The sequence below is a fragment of the Bipolaris maydis genome (genome assembly GCF_028858645.1).
Source record: "Bipolaris maydis strain C4 unplaced genomic scaffold PSV08scaffold_6, whole genome shotgun sequence".
Taxonomy (NCBI): domain Eukaryota; kingdom Fungi; phylum Ascomycota; class Dothideomycetes; order Pleosporales; family Pleosporaceae; genus Bipolaris; species Bipolaris maydis.
The window spans coordinates 1,693,963-1,714,128 of record NW_027093862.1 but is presented as its reverse complement, the minus strand read 5'-3'; the positions used below and the strand labels follow the sequence as shown (position 1 = coordinate 1,714,128).

The 20,166-nt window shown below is 53.2% G+C and overlaps 8 protein-coding genes across 8 annotated transcripts; 3 read left to right on the top strand and 5 right to left on the bottom strand.

Moving 5' to 3' along the window:
- Positions 1-203: 203 nt before the first annotated feature.
- Positions 204-1,191, top strand: PSV08DRAFT_202037 (heterokaryon incompatibility protein-domain-containing protein; the record flags this gene model as incomplete). The annotated part of the gene is made up of 2 exons (XM_014226256.1): positions 204-1,012; positions 1,052-1,191. Coding segments are annotated over exons 1-2 (909 nt in total), but the record flags the coding sequence as incomplete, so codon positions are not given.
- Positions 1,192-1,551: 360 nt separating this feature from the next.
- On the top strand, positions 1,552-1,923 carry PSV08DRAFT_296119 (uncharacterized protein; the record flags this gene model as incomplete). The annotated part of the gene is made up of 1 exon (XM_066092609.1): positions 1,552-1,923. A coding segment is annotated over exon 1 (245 nt), but the record flags the coding sequence as incomplete, so codon positions are not given.
- A 1,404-nt stretch (positions 1,924-3,327) lies between these two features.
- On the bottom strand, positions 3,328-4,691 carry PSV08DRAFT_202034 (uncharacterized protein). Its single transcript, XM_014226255.1, has 5 exons — positions 4,612-4,691; positions 4,120-4,555; positions 3,925-4,066; positions 3,558-3,839; positions 3,328-3,463 (listed from the first exon to the last, which is right to left on the bottom strand). Exons 1-5 carry the CDS (start codon positions 4,669-4,671, stop codon positions 3,385-3,387), a joined length of 999 nt encoding a protein of 332 aa, XP_014081730.1. The 5' UTR covers positions 4,672-4,691; the 3' UTR covers positions 3,328-3,384.
- A 531-nt stretch (positions 4,692-5,222) lies between these two features.
- On the bottom strand, positions 5,223-7,579 carry PSV08DRAFT_389998 (uncharacterized protein; the record flags this gene model as incomplete). Its single annotated transcript, XM_066093503.1, has 3 exons — positions 5,223-7,203; positions 7,274-7,430; positions 7,524-7,579. 3 exons carry the CDS (start codon positions 7,577-7,579, stop codon positions 5,569-5,571), a joined length of 1,848 nt encoding a protein of 615 aa, XP_065949260.1. The 3' UTR covers positions 5,223-5,568.
- A 474-nt stretch (positions 7,580-8,053) lies between these two features.
- Positions 8,054-8,687, bottom strand: PSV08DRAFT_247148 (uncharacterized protein; the record flags this gene model as incomplete). Its single annotated transcript, XM_066092345.1, has 2 exons — positions 8,054-8,323; positions 8,442-8,687. 2 exons carry the CDS (start codon positions 8,685-8,687, stop codon positions 8,054-8,056), a joined length of 516 nt encoding a protein of 171 aa, XP_065949259.1.
- Positions 8,688-10,393: 1,706 nt separating this feature from the next.
- On the bottom strand, positions 10,394-14,039 carry PSV08DRAFT_202030 (uncharacterized protein; the record flags this gene model as incomplete). Its single annotated transcript, XM_014226251.1, has 6 exons — positions 10,394-10,619; positions 10,683-13,145; positions 13,205-13,433; positions 13,499-13,592; positions 13,652-13,809; positions 13,865-14,039. The coding sequence occupies 5 exons, from the start codon at positions 14,037-14,039 to the stop codon at positions 10,694-10,696; spliced, it is 3,108 nt and encodes a 1,035-aa protein (XP_014081726.1). The 3' UTR covers positions 10,394-10,619; positions 10,683-10,693.
- A 419-nt stretch (positions 14,040-14,458) lies between these two features.
- PSV08DRAFT_178844 (uncharacterized protein) lies at positions 14,459-17,390 on the top strand (the record flags this gene model as incomplete). The annotated part of the gene is made up of 3 exons (XM_014226250.1): positions 14,459-14,594; positions 15,480-15,521; positions 16,111-17,390. The coding sequence occupies 3 exons, from the start codon at positions 14,459-14,461 to the stop codon at positions 17,388-17,390; spliced, it is 1,458 nt and encodes a 485-aa protein (XP_014081725.1).
- A 228-nt stretch (positions 17,391-17,618) lies between these two features.
- PSV08DRAFT_179358 (uncharacterized protein) lies at positions 17,619-20,087 on the bottom strand (the record flags this gene model as incomplete). The annotated part of the gene is made up of 2 exons (XM_014226249.1): positions 17,619-19,826; positions 19,944-20,087. The coding sequence occupies 2 exons, from the start codon at positions 20,085-20,087 to the stop codon at positions 17,619-17,621; spliced, it is 2,352 nt and encodes a 783-aa protein (XP_014081724.1).
- Positions 20,088-20,166: the final 79 nt, after the last annotated feature.

Sequence of the window (20,166 nt, the reverse complement as noted above, 5' to 3'; positions counted from 1 at the left end):
ATAGGGACATTAGGAAGCAAGGATGGCGAAGATAGGTAACGAAGCAAGTAAAGAGAAGAACATCTCGTCGATATCAATCAGCTCAATCCTAAACTACTAGTTTTCACAGTGTTAAAGTCAGTCATTACTAAGCTAGAGCTAGCCGAGCAAGCCTTCCAGCCTTGCCTTCCTTCTTTACAAACACCCCGCCATTGCTGCCTTGTACCACACTCAGAGCTTCAACAATCACACCAGATTTCTATCATGCGCCTCATAAACTGCTCAACACTTGAGCTCGAGGAGTTTTTCGGAAGCAAGGTTCCGCCTTATGCAATCCTATCGCACACCTGGGGCAATGACGAGGTGACATTCATGGACTTACCTCTCTATGCACCGGCGACACAAGCCCGAGCGGGATACCAGAAGATTGAGTTCACCTGCAAGCAAGCAATCCGTGATCAACTCAAGTATGCATGGGTCGATACTTGCTGCATTGATAAAAGATCCAGCTCAGAGCTTTCCGAGGCTATCAACTCCATGTATGCCTGGTACCGGGCCGCCCGTCGTTGCTATGCCTATCTCTCAGACGTCGTGGAAGAATACATGGGTGAAGAGTTTCGCAAAAGTAGATGGTTTACCAGAGGCTGGACGCTGCAAGAACTCTTGGCACCAACAGAAGTAGTCTTCTACAACTGCAACTGGCACCGGTTAGGCCTAAGGCTCCACCATTCGCAGTTGATATCCAAAATAACGGGAATAGATGAGGGCGCTTTGGGAATAAGGAGACTCACATGGCCTAAGAACCGTGATATGCTTGGTGCCTATTGTGTTGCGAAAAAAATGGCGTGGGCCTCGTCAAGAGATACGACCCGTATAGAAGACATGGCGTACTGTCTGTTGGGGATGTTCGAAATCAACATGCCACTACTCTATGGGGAAGGTGACCGGGCCTTTCATCGCCTGCAAGAAGAGATCATTCGAAGAGTGAACGATGATTCCATATTTGCTTGGGGACCCCGGATTGACATTAGCCGTCAAACACAACCTATATCAGATATCTTGAGCGATTCAGCCGGTTACAACTGCTCTAGTCACAAGATATTGGCAAGCTCGCCCAAGGACTTCACCAGTTGCCGCAACTTGGAATACGCTGAAAACCCAACCATTCCGCCGACTCTTGCAAGCCTCGGATTGACTATACGATTATCACTGCTGTCTTTATCCAACCAAGATGATCTCTCTAATTCGTACTTTGTTGGACTCCTTAACTGCTCAGTGGGTAAACAAGAGGAATTCCTGGGTATTCTCATCCATGCAGAATCAGACAACAACAAATCTATGACGGTAATGAAACGTGGTAAATTGGTGTACAGAACTTTTGGCTTCAGTACAGTGCTTTTGAGCGCAAGACATGCTCAAGGGGCAGTGGATCAAACAATCACCCTACGAGAATCCCGTGAGGGCTACCCCTCACTCGAATGGGAATGGAAGCAGAGCAAAGTAGACATCGTCATCGAAACATCAGCAACTCTGTTGGACATGGGATATCAACTCATAAAGCCAATATGTTGGATCAAACTCCAATCGCACAGACCAGAGTTCATGCAACATGAATCGATATGGGATCCGGATGTAATGATTCTGAGCCTTCGAAGCAATTCTCGGCTCAATCCCCTGATTGAGTTTCGCTTTGAAGCTCCATTGAATTCTCATTTCTCTACACTTAGCATTTTCTTACATGTTGAAAATAGCAGCGCTATCGCAATGAAGGGAGGGGCATTTTCAGACGATGACAGGCTCAACATTTTCTCCAGCCTTCATCCTGACGCTGCACAAAACGACAATGAAGATGTCACGATTCAGAGTCAGGCAGGGCAGATACATCGAGTTCGTGTTGGGGTTCGCAAAACAACAGTGCATCAACGCCGGATATTCGAGCTTAGTGCCCACACCGTTTTGGCATCAACTTCTTCTTCCTTAGGTGGTTCTGTCTCCTCAAATGTTTCTTTCTCTCTAGATGTCACATCATAGTGAAATCAAATTTACCTTTGGATACCATAGCCTAATGCTTATGGTAATATGCTTCATTTAAAATTGTGCCATTGTTGAGATACGCTATTAGTACCTGTATACGTGTATATAGAACATATCTGTCACTTCAAACGCAAGAATATTCATCCACTTGGTCTGAATAACTAGTTCGCAGAATCAATTTACAGTCGCACACGAAACCACTCAGAAACAGTCCGTAAGCAAGATTTTTATGGACTACCCCTTCCTCCCTCAATTCCAGCCCGCTTTCCACGAAGAGTATTCTAACACAACAACATCACATTTCCTGCACATCCAAGCCCTGGAGAGAGTACTCGTCAAACAACCACAACGCCCAATCATTGACATGGTACATAATAACCCCTTGCCACGGCCACCTGATTTAGGGTGCCCTCGATTGAGGTAATTACTTCAACTACGACTATGATTACTACAATGATCAAAGAGTCCCAGCTCTTCAACGCAACGACAACTACAACTGACACAACAACAGAAGTCCCTTCATCCATGCCTACCTTGCTCAATCCCTGTTTTTTCATCACGTGATCGCACCCCCCCCCCCCCACCCCCCCAAGAAAACCCAAGAAAGCACTACTTCTAGCCCATACCCATGTCACACTACCGAGATATGACTACGGTCCTGGTTTCATGTGTAATTGGAGGCGCAAGAGCAGGGTGAGAGAACACATTTATTATCATGTTGGCGTCTGGGCGGCAGGTGAAGAGGTATGATTGAAGCAGTGTTGGAGGTGGAGCGAATTCAGCGTTAGGTTGATGGGAGGTGTGAAGTGGGAGAAGAGAATGTATGTCTACACTGCTCTAGTATTTCACGCACATGTGCATGGGATAAGAAGCCTACCAAGTGTGATTGTGGTATTCGGAATCACTCATTCAACGCAGGACATGACAATAAAAAATATAAGAAGAAAAAAAACTAAACGGGTATCTAAATTCATTTACCTTTAGCAACGTGGTTCGCTCTCTGTTGTCAAGGGGACAAGGGAGATTCGGTCGCCCGATCAACACCACAACCACGGATGCCTACCCAAAACATTTCCCAGCGTACTACTACATGAGTTTGCTGTATATTCATGAAGATGTCGCTTCCCTCGCTCTTGTCCCCCCCCCCCCCCCCCCCCCACCATGGTAAACCAACAGTCATCTCACGTATATCTATTTCTCTGCCAAGCCAAAATTACCAGGGATACAAATAGACCATCATGTCAGATCTCATGCAAAGCCAGTACTCAGGTAACAGAGACAAGCGACTTTTTCTCATATGTAGCAGGTGTGCGCAATTGTCGAGTCGCGTGCTTGATCCTGTGGCGCTAGCTCATCGCTGGCGGATGATTTCTAGTAAAGACCGGTATCAGTGGAGGCCGAAATCGAGTTGAAGAGGAACAAAGCTTGCGCACCTGTAAGAAATTCCTCGCTGCAGATAAAAAAAGATTTACTCGTTAGCAAAACGTATTCACGGAAGTGATAGAGGGAAAGGGATTGTGTCTCCCAGACCAAGTTTAACTTACAAGCTCAACGTGATATAACCATCGCGATCCTCATCATACTTTTTAAACACATCCGTCATTCTCTTCAAACTGATACACGCCTGGACGAACAGGTCGAAACTGAGTGCATTACGGCCGTCGCGGTCATATGTGCGGTAGAGCAGGGTGACGAATTGCTGAGAAAGGCGGTATCCAAATGCAATCAAGGCTTCGTTGAATTCAGCATAAGATATGCTACCGCTCTGGTCCTGATCAAAGCGGTCGAAAAGAGCGCGCCAGGCAGAGAGGAAACCCCAGAGGCCACTGTACAAGTAAAAAAAAAAGAAATTGTTAGTATGTGAATCTCGTCATGAGTATGAAAAGAGTGAAGAAAAAATGGATGACATACCAAAACTCGTCAAAATTGACTGTGCCGGATTTGTTGGTGTCAAACATTCGAATCATCATGCGTACAGTATGGGGATCGAAAGGCGTCCAGTCACCGTTTACGAGAGCAGTTCGCAGCTCAGCTTCTGTAAGCTCACCACTTCCTGTCGCAATTGTTAGCTACTTGTCAATTTGACCGACGGCAGACATGGCATACTGTCTTTGTCCACGGCGCCAAATAGTCTCCACAAGGCCTCACGATCATTTCCATCTCTTGGCGGTGCCGGCGCTGGCGTTGGTGGGGGTCTTGACTGCTGCGCAAGCTGAGGTCTTCCATGATAGCCCTGTGGTGGCGGTCCATGGCCATAGTTTGCTGGTGGAGGCGATCCAAGGCCCATTCTGTTGTCTTGTCTTGAATCATAACGGCTTTCATAACGCGCATCGTTGTATGCGCCGGGCGGGGGTCTGCTGTCATATCCTCCTCCTCCACCTCCTGCACCGCGACCACCCCCTCCGCCATAGCGGTCGTCTGGACGGGTATCGTATCGCTGGTTGGGAACAGGTGGGGGAGGTTTGTTGTAGTCAGGGCGCGCAGAGCTTATGCGCGGTGGGCGTGAGGCCGTGGTAGCGTTTTGCGACATCATAGCTGCAGCCTGAGCTACGTCAGTTTTGCACCTGTAGTAGTATTGCAAATCGGACAAAGACACACCTGTTCGGGCTCCGCGTGCATGGGCAGCCTGTCTGGGTTGAACCCTTTGTTATATGCCATGTTGAGGTTGAATTGGTTGTGGGCTTTTGGAGGGGTGAAAGCAAGTTGTTGGCAAGACCGAGGGCTGATATATGAATGTGACACCAAGCTTCAGGTGCTCGGCGATCGCAAACAGCCGTCAGGTGGACAGGGGGGTGGGAAAGTTCGGTTGCGAGGAAGATGCCAGCAAGGGGACGCACCGGTAGACGAGGACGCGGTCAAAGAAACGATACGGATTCAAACAGTCAAAGCCCAATCTTGGGTTCCTTCACAGCCCATTTGCGGCTGGCACCCACAGCGAGGGTGCCTTGGGTAAAGGCGCAGCCGCAGCGGCAAGCGTGGCGGGGCACACTGGCTTGGCCCTATGACGCTGCATACCCACCTTCACCATCACACGCGAGGATAACTCCAGTCAGCAACCCAAGTCATCCAATCACTGCACTCGCCGGCTTTCTGGCCTGGCGCGAGCTGGTCTTTCGTCGCGCCACTTTCCGGCATGGGACTGATTCGGTGGTTCTAGAAACTCGGCCGACATGTCATTTGTATTACTATGTATGTACAAAGAAGAAACAGTCTTGACCTTTGCTCAACTCATCGTTCGTCATGCTATTGCCAGTGTGCTTAGAAAATACCCGCCCGCAGTCATCAAATTGTAAAAAGAGATAGTGAATAGCAGACGATAAACAACAACAACAGCTGCCTTGGGTATCCAACGCCCCTGCACCCAAAATTCAACAACAAACAGGATACCAGTAATATGTGGGTTACATGCATCGAGCATGGCTAGCTTTCCCAAAATCAAAAGCAAAAGAAAGAAACAGCCTGGTCGAACATGGTATGCTTGTATAATTACAGACGACCGGGGCAAAGTGGCCGTGCATAGAGAGAAAAAAAAGGGTTCCGCACCCGTTGCTCACATCACGTCTTGACCCGCTTCTGATTGCCGTCATCCGACCCTTGATCCGATGTCTTTCGCTTGCGCTCTGCAGAGTCGTCCCGCGCAAAGCTAGGGCCGTTTGGAGCTACTGGAGTCTGAAAGGTCAAGGGACTCGGCAGCATGTTGGAATCGCGGCCAAACCCCCATTCAGGGTAAAAGCTAGATGGAGAAGGAAGAAGGCCATTCTCCACAAATCGGCTGGGGAGTGCCGAGATTGGGGTTTCGATGTCGTTGCTTCTCCCGTATGAGTTACTATTTGACGGTGGTGGGGGACGAGCGAATGGGTTTGGTGGGCCTGTTGCACCAGCACTAAGCAACGAATTGGCGCTCGGCGAAGGCGGAGGAAGGACAACGCCTGAAGAATGCGATGCGTCGGTGCTTCGTCCTGGTGTTGCGCCAGTTGTGCCAGAATCCTTGGGCGATGAGTCGGCAGTTGCGCTGCCAGCATCCGAGTGTTCACTTGGAATTTGCACCCTCAGTCTTGGTTTGCTCTCACCCATGCGAAGGCTGTTTGTGCGAGATGGTGGGGGAATAATGGGCACTGAAGATGTAGACTGTGTTCGCTGCGGTGGTGGCTGGACTTGCGGGGGCTGCGGCTGAGGTTTTGGCTCTCCATCTGGCTGCGGTCGCTGTATGGTAGCTACATCAATAGACTGGGCTCGATTTTCCTGTTTGATAAATGGAGCTTCGTTGCGTTGTGCGTTGGCATTGCTGTTGCTGCTACTACCCCAATGCGCTGCTAGCATGGACTGGCTGTCGTCGATTGGAGTGAAAATACTGTGTCTGGCAGATGCATGCAGGGGTTTCGGCTGAGGAAGAGGGGGGCTCTGAAAGTTGTTCTGCTGGGGCGGAGATGGGACGATGATGGTAGGTTGTTCTGGGCGTTCCTGCTGTGGCTGCGGGGGCTGAGGCGGTGGAGGCGGCGGGGGCTGTTGTTGCTGTTGTTGTTGCTGCTGCTGTTGTTGTGCCTGAGCCTGCGCTTGTGCCTGCGCTTGTGCCTGTGCCTGTGCCTGTGCCTGTGCCTGTGCCTGTGCCTGCGCTTGCGCTTGCGCCTGTTGATCTTGCTGCTGCTGCTGCTGCTGGAAGGTGGGTGGCATAGACTGCCGGCGTTGTTGCTCCTGTTGCATGTACTGAACCTGGGGATGTGCAGGTATTGGATGCGAGTATTGATACTGTGAGGCTGGTGGAGTGGGCTGGGGCTTCGGGGCCATCTGCGGAGCTGGCTGCGGGTTGTAGAAAGGCGGGTTTGGCATGTAGGCATAGTTGTTGGCAGGCGCTGGGGGTTGCGAGGGGTAGGGCTGGGGTGGAGCGAGGTTTGAACTGGGACGGCGTATGTGTCCGACCCTCGAGCTGGGTCGCGACAGATGGTGGGGAGGCTGGGGTGAGGGGCCGCGTTGCTGGAAGGCGCCATTTCCAATGGGAGGCGACATGGAGGGGGCAGCGTGTCGGATGTGCTGGAACTGGGAATGCTGCATATGATGGGGCATCATGGGGTGGTCGGGGGGCGTGTGCGAGTCTGGGGGAAGGGGGGCGTCTTCGTCGTCATCATCGTCGTCGTCGCCGTCCTTCTTGCCCATGAAGTCCTCGGGGCCCTTGTGCTCGTGTGCGCCGCCATACTGGGTAACCTGTCAGTGCCATGCCGTTTTAGCGCGACTCTCTATCCAGGGCCAATGGGGGAGTGCCTACGTATTGGTAGCGACCAATGGTCTCGTTGATGTCGCCCGATGAGAACTCGTACAGCTTCTTGTTGTGGCCGAAGATGATGACAGCCACGTCGACGGAACAGAGGACGGAGAGCTCGTGGGCCTTTTTGAACAGGCCGCCCTTGCGCTTGAGGAAGGTGCTGTGGATGGTCAGCTCTGCTGGGACAGCAATGGGCGCGATGAGGCGCGATGGGAGGGGATGGGAGGGAGAAGATGGGGTCGAGTGGACGTACACGGAGCGGTTGCGGTCGTCCTTGATGGCCTTGATCTCAATCTTTCTGCGGCCCATGATGGATGGAGGATGCTAGACGTCCAAGCGCATGGAGCGACGGGGAGGTGGGCTGGCAAAGGGTCGTGGAGCACAAGAGAATCGAGGTGGTATGAGTAGCTTGCGCGGCACGCTCACGGCCAGTGTTTCAGCAGCAGAGGGCGGGCGGGCGGCCAAAGTCGGCGCGGTGGGCGAGGCGGATCGTCTCGGCGACCCGAGGGCTATATGGGCTGGGGGCAGCGCAGAGGGGGGTGATGGGCGAGTTGCAGCAGTGTGTAGGCGCGGTGTTGCTGAGGCTCTGGGCTGGGCGAAATGTGGTTTGGAGAGAGCGACGATGGAGCGGGCGGGCGCCCCTATATTTAGAAGCCTGGCGTCTGCGCTCGCCAGGCCGTGTCGTCGCTAATATGCCCGCTTACGGCCTATTTGCCTGCTTTGGCCCGGCCAGCCCACCCTCTAGCCGTCCAGAGTTATTTTAAGGCCATATCCATCGCCGTGCTACTCTACTGCTGCCTCCGCTGCTGGCCGCTCGCCCTCGACTCGGGCTGCCGCAGAGACTGCCTGCCTGCTGGCAGATGCATGGCCAGCCTCGACCCGTGCAACACGTCCTGAAATCACCAGGCCCAGTGCGCCCTTTGCCAAGCCGCGTCTCAATGGCAACACATGGCGACGCATCCCATCTCGAGCAGCTCGCCTCGCCGTCGGAGGCGGGGAATGCCCCCATCTGAAACTGCGGCCTAATTGCTCCCCCTTGATCATACTGCTGACCTATCCGCCTTGTGCGGCACTGCTCCTCGCTCAGAGCCGCATGGCCCTGTCGGCACTTGGGGACTTGTCCTGCTCTGCGACGTCAAGACACGGGTGCACGCCGCGCCTGCACCCTGACCTCACGCCCAAACAACCGCCTCGGTGATGTTGGATTAGGGCTCGCACCACCGCGCTTCCTAGCGCGCATCGCGCCCCCGAAACGCGATATTTTTAGCACCGTCGTGCATGTCCCCAAATCCACTCCAATGACGCACCTCGACCACAACTGCCTCACCCACACTTGGCCCATCAACCCATCCTTGGACCCTCTCTCCTTCTTCATGGCTTCTTTGCCCAGCAGCCCCTCTCGTTCCCCAGTTGCCATTGCTCATCTCACCTGCATAGCCGCCCGCTTCCTTCGCATTGTCGTCGCTTGGACTTTGCTAGCTTCTGCTTTCCCCGTCCGTATACCCCACCTGCGGGGCCGCAGTCCGTGATTAGACAAGATCCGCCTGTACGAACAGCACCTGCGCCGTATCGATGCAGTCGTCTAATCCTTCTAATTGGCCCATCCGCCATCCTCATATCGCTCCGAGGCAACCAGCATGGTCACCTCTACAAAACCAACCCCATGCATCTCAAGTGCAGGTACACCATCTGCCTTCTATTCTTAGTCACACATGTCCCAATACCAACTTCCTCTCCATTTCCTACTCGTCATCGGCACAATACCCGCGGCACATCATATGCAGGTACACCCACACGTCATGCTATTCCAGACCACCAAATAGCCCGAGCCGACAAAACCTCATGTCGCTCACAACTTCATACTTGACCGCACAAGCGACATGTTAGACGGATAAGCTTGCATACACACAGCTATTCCTGAGAAAACCATGCCACATGCAGCCTGCAGAGCTAATTGTGTCTCTTCTTTTCTTAACCGCAACAACAACAACAGTCTCCACCTCCAGTGTAACCACTCTTCGCTTACTCCATCTTAACACTCACTCTTATAGCACTACTTCATCTACCGCCCAACGCCACACTATACCTGAAACCCTGGTTTGCATTTCGTATCCTTTTCTCTGTCCCCTTCTTTTTCTCTCTCCTTTTTTCACTTCGCAAAATACCCATTTGCATCCGGGGCTAGCATCCGACGGTCGTAATACAAAAACGTAAGACCAACACAAGACCAATACAAGACTTACAAAAAGACAGGGGGGGAGGGGGAGCAATGTTGGCATGTCATGACACGCCATATTACTCGTTCAAAACACTTAAGTCAGCTATAATATCGTAGGTATATACGAATACGAAACTTAACCCTTCGCTTGAAATTACCCAACAATATCAACATCTGGCCCTCACAACAAAGAACAATTGCGAAGTTTTTGTTTTCGGCTGGAAATTGGACATAAGCACTATATCGTACGAGATTCATATTATGAGCCCACGTCGCTGAAGGGGGAAATGAAGAGAGGGGAAAGAAAAAGGACATAAAAAAGCCAAAAGAGGTTAGAAAAAGAATTGATCAGATGATATAAAAATTGAGATATCAAGGAATAAGTGGTAAGCATACTTATGTAACTTTGCAAAGTATTATCGAACTTGAAATCACAAATCACCCGAGAACAAAAAAAAACACGCACACAAAAGACAGAGATACAGACACAAATCATAACCTCTCCTCTCCTCACAGCACCATCAATCCCTCCACACCTCACTTGAACAGCAAAAAAATTCAAACAAATACAACCCATGCATATGCACGCACACACACGCACGCACAAACACAATCTCTTACATCTGCATTAAAATTCCTCTTTCTCCACCCACTCCACACCCCTTCTTATTCCTCTCTCCCCCTTTTCCACACGCACACGCAATCACCACATGCACGACGACGCAGAGAAGGGGAAAGGGGGGAGGGGAGAGAGCACTACAACACATGTACATAGACACCAATGTACATTCCTCCCAAGGTATCTTAACAAATAACGAAGAAAAATGAGAGAAGAGGGAAAAAAGATGAAGAAACAAACAGACAACCTAAAGGCTACTCTCCATCACATATATGTCTCAAGTTTGAAAGTGGTTAATAAGTGATTACAGCCTATTGGGAATAACACACACATACACACCCACAGAGAGAGAGAGCGTGCGGCAGGATAAAAAAAAGCAAACTTGGACCAATTGTCGTAATAAGAAAAAAGGTATAACTGGGGAAACATCCGCAAAATCGGAGAAAAAGGGTATCGAGCTCTTTATACGCTTGGAAATCAGACGGGGGCGGTCTTGTAATGCTGCAAGGAATCTGCCCTCTCATGTTAGTTCCACGCTCCTCATAAAGCTAACAACAAGAAGCCTTGGCCCTTACCACTGCACAATCTACCACTGTCTGCCCGCGCCAGGTCCACTTGCAACTGGCTGGCCGTCGACATTGCCAGTCAGCTCAGCCACACGTGCCTTGATGCGCGCAACACGGCTCTCAATCGTCTCCTCGCCGCTCGTCTCGCCTTCATCAGTCCGCTGGCTCTGGCTCTGGCTTCGGCTACGGCGGACCTGCTCCTCGCTCAATCTGGCTGCACGGTCTGCCGCATTCTTCCTGATCTGCGCCCATCGGTCGTGCGATGGTGACTGCTGCTTGGCGAACTCGACAGACTCCTCCGACACATCGTCTGCTTCATGAGGTGCACGTTGAGTTGGCGTCCTTGGGTTGGCCTGTTGAACTGGTCGTCGGGGTACAGATGGAGCTACGGCGGCATCTTCATCGCTATCTTCAGGAACGAAAGCAGGCATTTCCTCCATTGGGCCTTGGTCAAATCGAGAAAAGGCTTTGTCAATTTCTTGCTGGGTAGCAGGGCCGCCAGGCATAGGTTCAGCAGATGAATTGGGCTCGGGTATGCCGGTAGAGGACTCGGCAGGGCTAGGGTCAAACTTTGGTGATGGGGCCCGTACAGGCTCGGGCTGTTCATCAGTGTATGTTGGAGATGGTACTCGTGCGCTAGCTTGGCGGTCGTCAACTCGAGACTCGCTTCGGACAGCATCCGGTGGGAAGTAAGAATCATCCGCGGACTGACCAGCTGCTGGTGTCTCCGTCTTCTTCCTACCGAACAGCTTTCGGAAACCTCCTTCCTTCTTCTTGAGCTTGGCCGGCGATTGCTTCTTTTCAGGCACGGTCCCCTTATCCTCACTGACACGATCTTTGGGCTGGGAGGCCACTGCTTTCCTCAGAGCAGGATGCTGACTGGGAGTCGTAGATGCCTGGGCAGACTTGTCGTCAGGAAGAGGCGTCTCTTCGGGAGACAACGTCTTCTCTGGACCAGATGATGTTTGGTATGACTTGACCGGAGCGCGTGGCGACTGAATAGGCGAGTCTGGCCAAGGCACTGGCGTAACGGATTCATCGGGATCCTTCTCTGATTTGGGTAGAGGAGGCAATTCGCGGTTCGATGCATTCGAGGGCATTGGTGACGTGCGTCCGTTAGCGGTCAAGTGCAAATTGTTCTTTGACCCCTTGCCAGCACTAGTATCACCCAGGTACTGTGCGCGGAGGGCGTCACGATCGAGCGCAGCCTCGCCAAATTTCTTGTCCCATTTCATCGCTGGACCAGCCTCGTTGACCAAGTGTGGCTGTAAGGTCAGTACGCTGTTTGTCTTGATGGATGTGGTGTCTTCATGGCGTCCTCGACGTTGGGCAAGCTCCTTTGCATCCTTCTCATCTCGCTCGCCTTGGGCCAACTTTGCAGCTGCAGCCTGGATTCTCGCGTGCTGGTCTGGTCCGATGCTAGTCTTGCTCATGGGCGTGTCGGTAGTAGAGCGGTTGTAGGGCTCCTTTAGAGATGGCTTCTTGCCGGTTGACTTGCGCCGACCAAGTCGCCCACGTTTTGTGAAACTGAACTTTGATTTCTTCTCCACAATGTACGCACCTTCCTCAGGACCATCCGAAGCACCCTTGACCTGCTCTTCCATGACCAGCCATTTTGCGCCCTGGATGCGCGTCTCGATTAACGTGCATCGACCGAAGGCGGCCTTGCGATCCGCGGTCTCTTCAGAAGCCAGACTGATCATCCACACCCACCAAAACGTTTCGTCGAGCTCGAATTTGGTGATACTAGCCAATTCACCAGGGTCAAGATCGTCTTCTTTGAGCCCGTTGCGCATGTGGGATTGCGAGCTGTGTACACGATGCTCACCCAGAGGCGGCAGCTTCTGGTTAGGCATCAGGAGAGTGGTTGGTGGAGATTTATTGTTCTCGTCTGCGAACCCAGAGGACAGGAAATCTGCCCACGAAGGAGTCGTAGGGCGACCAAAGTCGGCATTCTTTGTGCGTGCAGCCGGCCCAAAGGTAGAAAAGTCGCTTGGACCGCCACCTAGCGAGGATCCGTTAGTAGTGCCGGGATTATCCAAGATGCCTGCGAATCCAAAGTCCTCAAAGCGGGACCACGAGGGATCTGGTGTAGTGGGATCTGTCAAACTTGCTACGTTAGACTGGTTGGCGGTTGAAATGCACTCGAGCACTCTGCGACACTCATCAGTCAGAGCTTTGACTGTATCCTCGTACTCTGAAAACCTCTGCAAGGCTCGGTCGTCGTCTCGGTACTCGAAGTGTTTTGCGCGGCGGAGCAGGGCAAATGGCGTAGGCGAGACCGAATCTACGATCATGACTACCTTGGTCGTGCGGGTCTGCATCAGAGTGGGTACCTGGGGAGGATATTCAGTCTGGGAGAGTAGGGCTTGAAGGGACCGTGGTAGAGTGGATATGGCTCCGACCACATTTGTGTCTGGTGAAAGCGATCGCAGATAGGCGAAGAAGAGATGACTTGCTGCATCCGCGGCCCTAAAGACAAGTCAGCAATTGTTTTTTTTGGAGGAATGCAGTGCAGCCTGTGGGCTTACTTCTCCCATGTGCGGTATCCTCCGTCGAAACCCTTGTTGTCTTCATGAAACTCGAATGCCCACCAGCCTGCAAGACGAGAAAGCTTTCTACCACCCATGCCATTAGTCTTGCCTCGGGCAGCCACAGAAGACAATAGGTCAAAGAAGTCAAAGATTATGCTTTTGCGTGACTCAGAATCGACGCTCATGGGGATAAAGGTGTCGAAAGAATGTCGGGCAAAGTTCGAGTCTGGATATATCGAGTCAGCAAGTGAGGAGGGGTGATGAGAGGAGAGGCTCTGTTCAAGTACTCACCAGACTCGCCAATGCGAAAGAGCTCATATGCATCCCAGGTGACTACGCCGCCGGGCAGCCTGCTCCAGCACCACTTGATGATACTGCATAGCGTCTGTATCTGTCAGTACAAGGCACTGTCTGGGGAGGTGGGGAGGTGGAGGGGTAGTGTACCAAGGGTGCGGTCAGACGCAATTCTTGTGCCAGCTGCTCGCCGGAAAACTGGCCTGTTTCTTCGTAGGCGGCCTTGAAGAAGTTGCGGACGAAGTTGCGCGAGGCGCTTGTGTCTGAGGTGGGGCGAAAGGGCAGTAGCATAAAGGGCATATCCAGAGCTGGAGTGCGGGTCAGTCGGGGCTGGACAGAGGCCAATTCGCAGCGTCGACTTACCCCTCGACTTGATTTCCTGTGTGCAGACGTGGACGAGCTCCTGGATCTCTTCTGGTGCCACCTCTTTGCGCGTCCATGACTCTTCCCAGCGAGGCTTGGGCGGAGCGGCGGGCTCGGGAGCCGTCTTTGACTTTTGCTTGTCCTTTGAATTGAAGACATTCTTGAAGAAGGGCATGGTGAGGAAGGGCGGGCAGCCTGGCCTCTATGGTGGTGTGAGGGTGGGTGGTGTGCCGGAGTATTTACTTTGAGCCCCTGCCCGGGAGATAATCACTGAGGGCGGCGCGCGACGCGGCCTGGGGCGGTGCGGTGCGATGCGGTACAGTGCAGACGCAGGGACCTGGGCTATTTGGGGTCAGGACCGGATTGCTTTTTGGGGGCTCGCAGTGTGTGGAAATGGCATGCAGCCAAAAAAGAAAACGGCGGGCGGGCGCGAGATGTCGGCAACTGCTTTTGGCCGCCGCAGGAGAGGAGTATCACTGGTGGCGGGCGGGAAAGGAGAAAGGCGAGCCAGGGCAGTTGATGCTCGTTTGGGCCCTAGCGAAATAACGCGGCCGTCAGGCGTAAGTATGCCATGGCATCCCACCGCCTGTGTCCATGCCTCGCCGCCCCCCTGTCGCGCCAAGCGGGCTGCCAGAACGCGCTGTGTCCTATCCCTCCCTCTCCTTCATTCTCGCTCGCCCTGCGCCCGCCCACCAGTGCCTCCGTTTCGCATCGCTGCTCTGCTGCCACTGTGCGTGCTAGTCGCCAGCACCACACCGAGCCCCGGCCGTCTGCATCTTCCCCGCCGCCTGCCCTCGCTCCAGCCTGCAATTGGTGCGCCCGCCGTGATGCGTTGTCCTCTCTTTGCATCATCCACCGCCTCGTGTCTGAGAGCACGTCGCCCCCCTCGGACGCCCCCCTCGCTCATTGCCCCAGACGGCCATATCCTAGCCTCCAACGCCCAAAGCAATTCCGCACAGTGCCTCGTCGAACTTGTCACGGGCCCTGCTGTCCTTGCATTGTCTGCTGCTGATCACACTAGCTCCCGACTCCAAAGCGCCGTTGTCTCGTATCTACCTCTTTCTTCTCTGCTTCCGGCTGCCCATAAGCCGCATTTCCGCTGTCAATGACATTGCTCGCCCTCGTGTCGCCCCCGAGTGCCTGAGGCGGTTGTAGCAACGTCTGACATCACATCCTGCCCTATGCATGGTACTTACATGTCCCTGTGCCGCCTTATCTCTACCAGCCGACGCGTGTGGGGCTGCCATCTGCAAACACGTCTAGCTGATGGCCCGTGGCCATCACGCGCCATCATGTCCTTGTATCTACGCCAACGCGCTTCCATGTAACACATACGCAGTCACAGGTTGATGGAGCGGCACCCAGGTGAAGGCAGCCTCATCGCAGCCACACCGCAGCCACATGGCTTCATACTTGTGTACATATGGCGCAGAGCTGACTCGATGCTGGGCACTTGTGTGACAACGGCGTCAAGCGCATCACGTCCCCTGAAAAACATCCGCCGGTGCCTTTCCTGCCTAGGTGTAGTGCTACAAACAACAGTCAGCCCTCAGCTCTTGCTGCCCATCTTGTCCGCATAGGATGGTGCAACATGGCCCAACATGGGCCCTTGTAGTGCGTGACAGCGAAAGCCCTCCCATCTGTGACTACACTCATGGTAGGTAGTAACGAGCGAACACCCCAAAGCAACCGCACCACCGGAACACTAGCCCGACCCTCTCTCTCTTCCCACCCAGCCGCATCCCCCTCTCTGCGTTCGCCCACCAAAAAGCACAACTCGGGCCTTTTTCTGCGTTTATGCTTTTGCCCACCATCAATGCTCAGGCAATCGTTCTATGCACATGCGCCAAGTCCCAAAGCACGTGTTTTCGTGATCTGCGCTAGTAGGACACGCTCAGCCAATTGCGGCCTAGCCTTCCGACCCGCCCAAACACCGCCACTCGTTGCGTTGTCCTACTACCGCGGACCCAAGTGCAAAAGCATCGTGACACTGGTCAAAGCTGCCATCGTGGCTACTCAGCCGCATACAACTCCTCGAATAGCATTCTCTCCCTCTTCTGTCATTTCCACCAGCACGTCAATCCCCACTACGGGGCTTTGACCAAACTCGAGTCCAATGCCAGCCCAGACGGCCTGCCCGATCTCAGAGGTTGATCGAGCATTGTCTGCCTACGTCAATTCTCGCCAAGATACACTACGCATTCGACGCACGCTATCAAAATACTTGACATCTACCCTTCGGCCAGCCAATGCATCAACTCAGCTCCACCATCTGAACCATGAGTGTCCCCAGAACCTGTCCGCTGCCAACACAAATCCTCCTGGCCTGAAAGATAGTCGTCTTGAATACCTTCAAGCGCTTCGGGCTCGCGCCAAAGCACAGGCAAAACACAATGAGCTCCAAGCTTCGTTACAACAGCTGCGCACCCGTCACGTGGACGACAATCCCACCCAACCGGAACCCGAGCACGACGACAATGTCACCCAAGGTTATGTTTTTCTACTACGGCAGCGTCGCCGGCATGCAGAGCTTCAGGTCATCCAAGAATCTCTGGAAAAACTCCTAAACGCAAAGCCCTCCACGCCTTCCTCAGATCCTCGAGATATAGTCAAACGCGCAATTGGCGACCAACCTGATGTCCCTGCAGAGCGTCTGGACAATCTTTCCCAAACCGATGATGACCAATTATCGATTTTCAAATTGAAGCAACAAGTTCTCGAGGCAAGAGCAAGCATGGAGCGAGCTCAAGCCGCAAAAACAAAAGCACAGGACACAGCACCCAGTGCCCCGTCGGCAACTCTCCAATCGCAAGTCTATGCTCTCGAACAAGCAAGAAATGAACTCGTCGACTGGATACAGGGGGAACTGGCCAAGCTCGAGGAAGAAAGCATTTTCCTTGAAGACGCCTCACCCATCAAGCGTCCAGTCAAGAACGGCACTTCAGCTGCTGCAACCGACACGACCAACTCTGCAATTGACCGTGCCTCAGCAACAGCAAAGATCCAAGCCTCCTACGACAAATACACCGCCGCGCGCGCCAATCTCCTCGAGGCCCATCTCAGTCTCCAGAACCCTGCACCAGCAACCAATGCAGAAGACGACTCTGCGACAAATGACAACAATGCCCTCTCTCCACCCACACCAGTAAACGCAAACACGGCATCTGACTCGTCGAAACCATCCAACCCCATATCTAAACTCCTCCCTTACCTTCCTCCCCTCGCACACATTGCAACCAGCGAGCGCGCACTCACCCAACGCACCGTCCATCTTGCCGCCCACCTCGCTGCTGCAGACCAAGAGGCACAAGAAGCTCTGGCACGGCTGTCGGGCGAAAGCCATTTGCTACCTGCTGCTGGGGGTTCCAAGGAGGCCGCCGCATGGGCTAGGATGGCAGTCGAGGCCGACGCTGCTACTGAAGCCCTTGTCAAGGAGCGACTGGACGAGAGTGCCAAGGAGGTAGCTAGTGTAGCTATGGTTGTCGACTTGTGTTCGTTGCAGAGTCGGGTTCTCGATACTGTGTAATGAGACCGAAGGGGGTCAGTAGGTATTTACCTTCATTCTTTTCTTTCTCTCTTCACCTATTAGAGTGGATGCCAGTTGTTGGAAATGCAAAATTAAGCATGATGAACCCATTTTTGATCTTCTTCTAGGATATAGCTAAAACCACTATAAACTCCTTCTCGAGTCCAGACATTTTCAATCCCATCGTTACTTCCGATTGAATCGTCCTATTCCCCCCCCCAACAATACTTAAACCTCCCTCCATACTTTGCCAGCACTACTGACCCGGTCACTATACCCCAAGTCCCTATACTCCCTCCCAGAGCCACCCCGCTCACTTCCCTCCGCAAGCATCTTGACCTCCCTTCTCTCCTCCACAAACGTCGCCGGCCGCCCATTTTCATCGATACCCTTCCACGTCCTCGTCACCACCATCACATCCCCCGAGCCCGTACTACTACAGTCTGTATGGTCTTCCTCTCTAGAATGAACAGGCAGAGACGCAACCGACCGTCTACCATCTAGTGCTTTTGTGCGCGAGACATGGCGGTACAGAGGCGGTGGTGATGGTGATTTGGCACGATCAGAGTGCTGCAGTGGATGATGAGATGAGCGTCGAATAGGTAGAGGAGAAATATGGCGAACGCGAATCTCTTCGTACTCTCTGCTTCTTCTCTGGGGAGGAGAAGGTGAAGGCGAGATACCACGCTGCTTGTCCACTCGCATCTCTTCTTCATAGTCTTTTTCGTCCATTGGAGAGCAGTACCTTGTGCGAACTTTTTCAAAGTCCTGGTTTGGGCGTGGTTTAGGTCGGGTGTCATACTGCGCGCGCTCTTGCACACGCTCGCGAGAGTGATCTTGGTGATACTCAGACTTCTTTTTGTTGCCACCGTCTTCATAAGCGTATCTTGGTCTTCTGATCGGTTCCCGGTCTGACAATTCCTCTCTTCGTTCGCCGCTGAACCGGACACGAGGTCCTCCGACCTCGATGTGCACGCTTTGCTCGCTTGCGCGCATACTGGCTCTCCGTTGTGACTTTGTGTCGCGATGGTCAGAGCTACCAGGTTTCAAGATGCTACAGGTTGGTGATTCTGGATGTTGACGAGGTATCGACTCGGCGTTGCTACAAGTCTCGTCCGAGGCGCGAAAGGAGGTATGTTGGCGGTCCGAAACGACTGTTCGAAATGGCAGGGGATGTGATATGAGATGGGATTCTGCTTCTTCACTTCGCCTTTCTCCGCGAGATCTGACGCGAGAGAGAGATGTACTCGCATTTCTACGTCGGTGTTCCTGCGAATCGCTACGATAGACAACTCTGGTTGATCTTGGCCTGGAGGGCGGAGGAGGAGAGGGACTGAGTTCGACAATCCTAGAACTCTGGCGACGTAGAGATTTTCTCTCCACGTCTCTATACGAATGGGCCCGAACAATGTCTGGAGGAGGCCATACTTCGTCTGACTTCGCTGCACAGCTCATGGGCGGCCCAAATGGTACAGAGCACGCCTCATCGGCCCGCCTTGGCACCATACGTACAATATCAGGCGGGGGCCACACCTCGCTAGTGTACCTTGTAGAATGACAAGGACTAGATGAGGATCTCCGAGCTGCTCGATCCTTTCTTGATGCCTGTTGGAATGCCCCTAAACCCAGATGTACGAGGCTGGACTCGCGTTTCACTACCCTAGGTCGACTTGGAGAGTACCTGTTCCCGTAAACCTCTTCTCTACTTCTTCGTCTACCTCTAGACTCATCTTGTTCAGCGTCGACGCGGAATGGCTCCCTAGGCCAATCGCAGGGCTCGTCAGCTATGCACTTGCGGATGCGAGTATAGCGACTGCTCGACCGATATAAGTTGTTAAGCTTCTTCTTGCATCTGCGGCACGGCGTGGAAACTAAAGGCTTGCCGGGAACGATTGGGTTATTTCGGTGGAAGCCTGCAGAGCGCATCTGACCGCAGTGACTGCAGGTATGACAGAGCATAACTGGCACGACCACTTCTTCCACTAGCGGCGCTTGGTCTGTCTGAGCTGATTCATGACTATGATAATGATACTCTTCCCTCCTTTGTCTCGAACTTGATCGCACCATTTCTTGAGTGTGGCTGCGAGATGCTGGGACGACGGCACCTGCGATTGGGTTGTCGCGACGGCTGGCCATTCCGCTATGTGAATGGTTGTATGGCCACCCACTATGACTCAATGGGGGCGGGGGTTGTGCAATGTAGCTTCCAGGCCTTTGAGAGTATCCTTGAAACCCGCTTCCCGATGACGCCTGTTGCTGTGCTTGAGGATCGCCTAGTGGCGGCGGACGCTGCGGAATGCCGTTTGGACCATATACCCCCAGCCCATAGCTGGGCTGAGAATATCCGCCTTGGTACCCAGGAAACGATGCGACAGAAGACGAGGCTGCCGGTGGTGGTGTCGGTGCTGCAGGGGGCACTCCGAGCCCAGGGAATTGCTACTTGTGTGTGAGCAGTGGTACTCTATGATACCAAAATACAGAGTCCATGGCAAAAACTCCTACAGTCGTTTGTTAGTCAATCATAAGTGCCAGACTATTGGAGTACACTTACACTTGATAAAGATACGGATTGGCCGGCTGAGTAACTGACCCAGGATACTGAGCAAGAGGCTGACTTGGGCTCTGAGCTTGCCCGTTGTCGCTATTCGCGCGGCCTATGTATGACTCGAAAGCTCTTCTCTGTTCTTCGTTCGCCATCTGGTGCTTTGGGGTAGGTGCGCCCGTGCAGGTCAAGGAGTAAGGAAAGATCGCTGAGCAGTCGCAGCCTATACCAGTC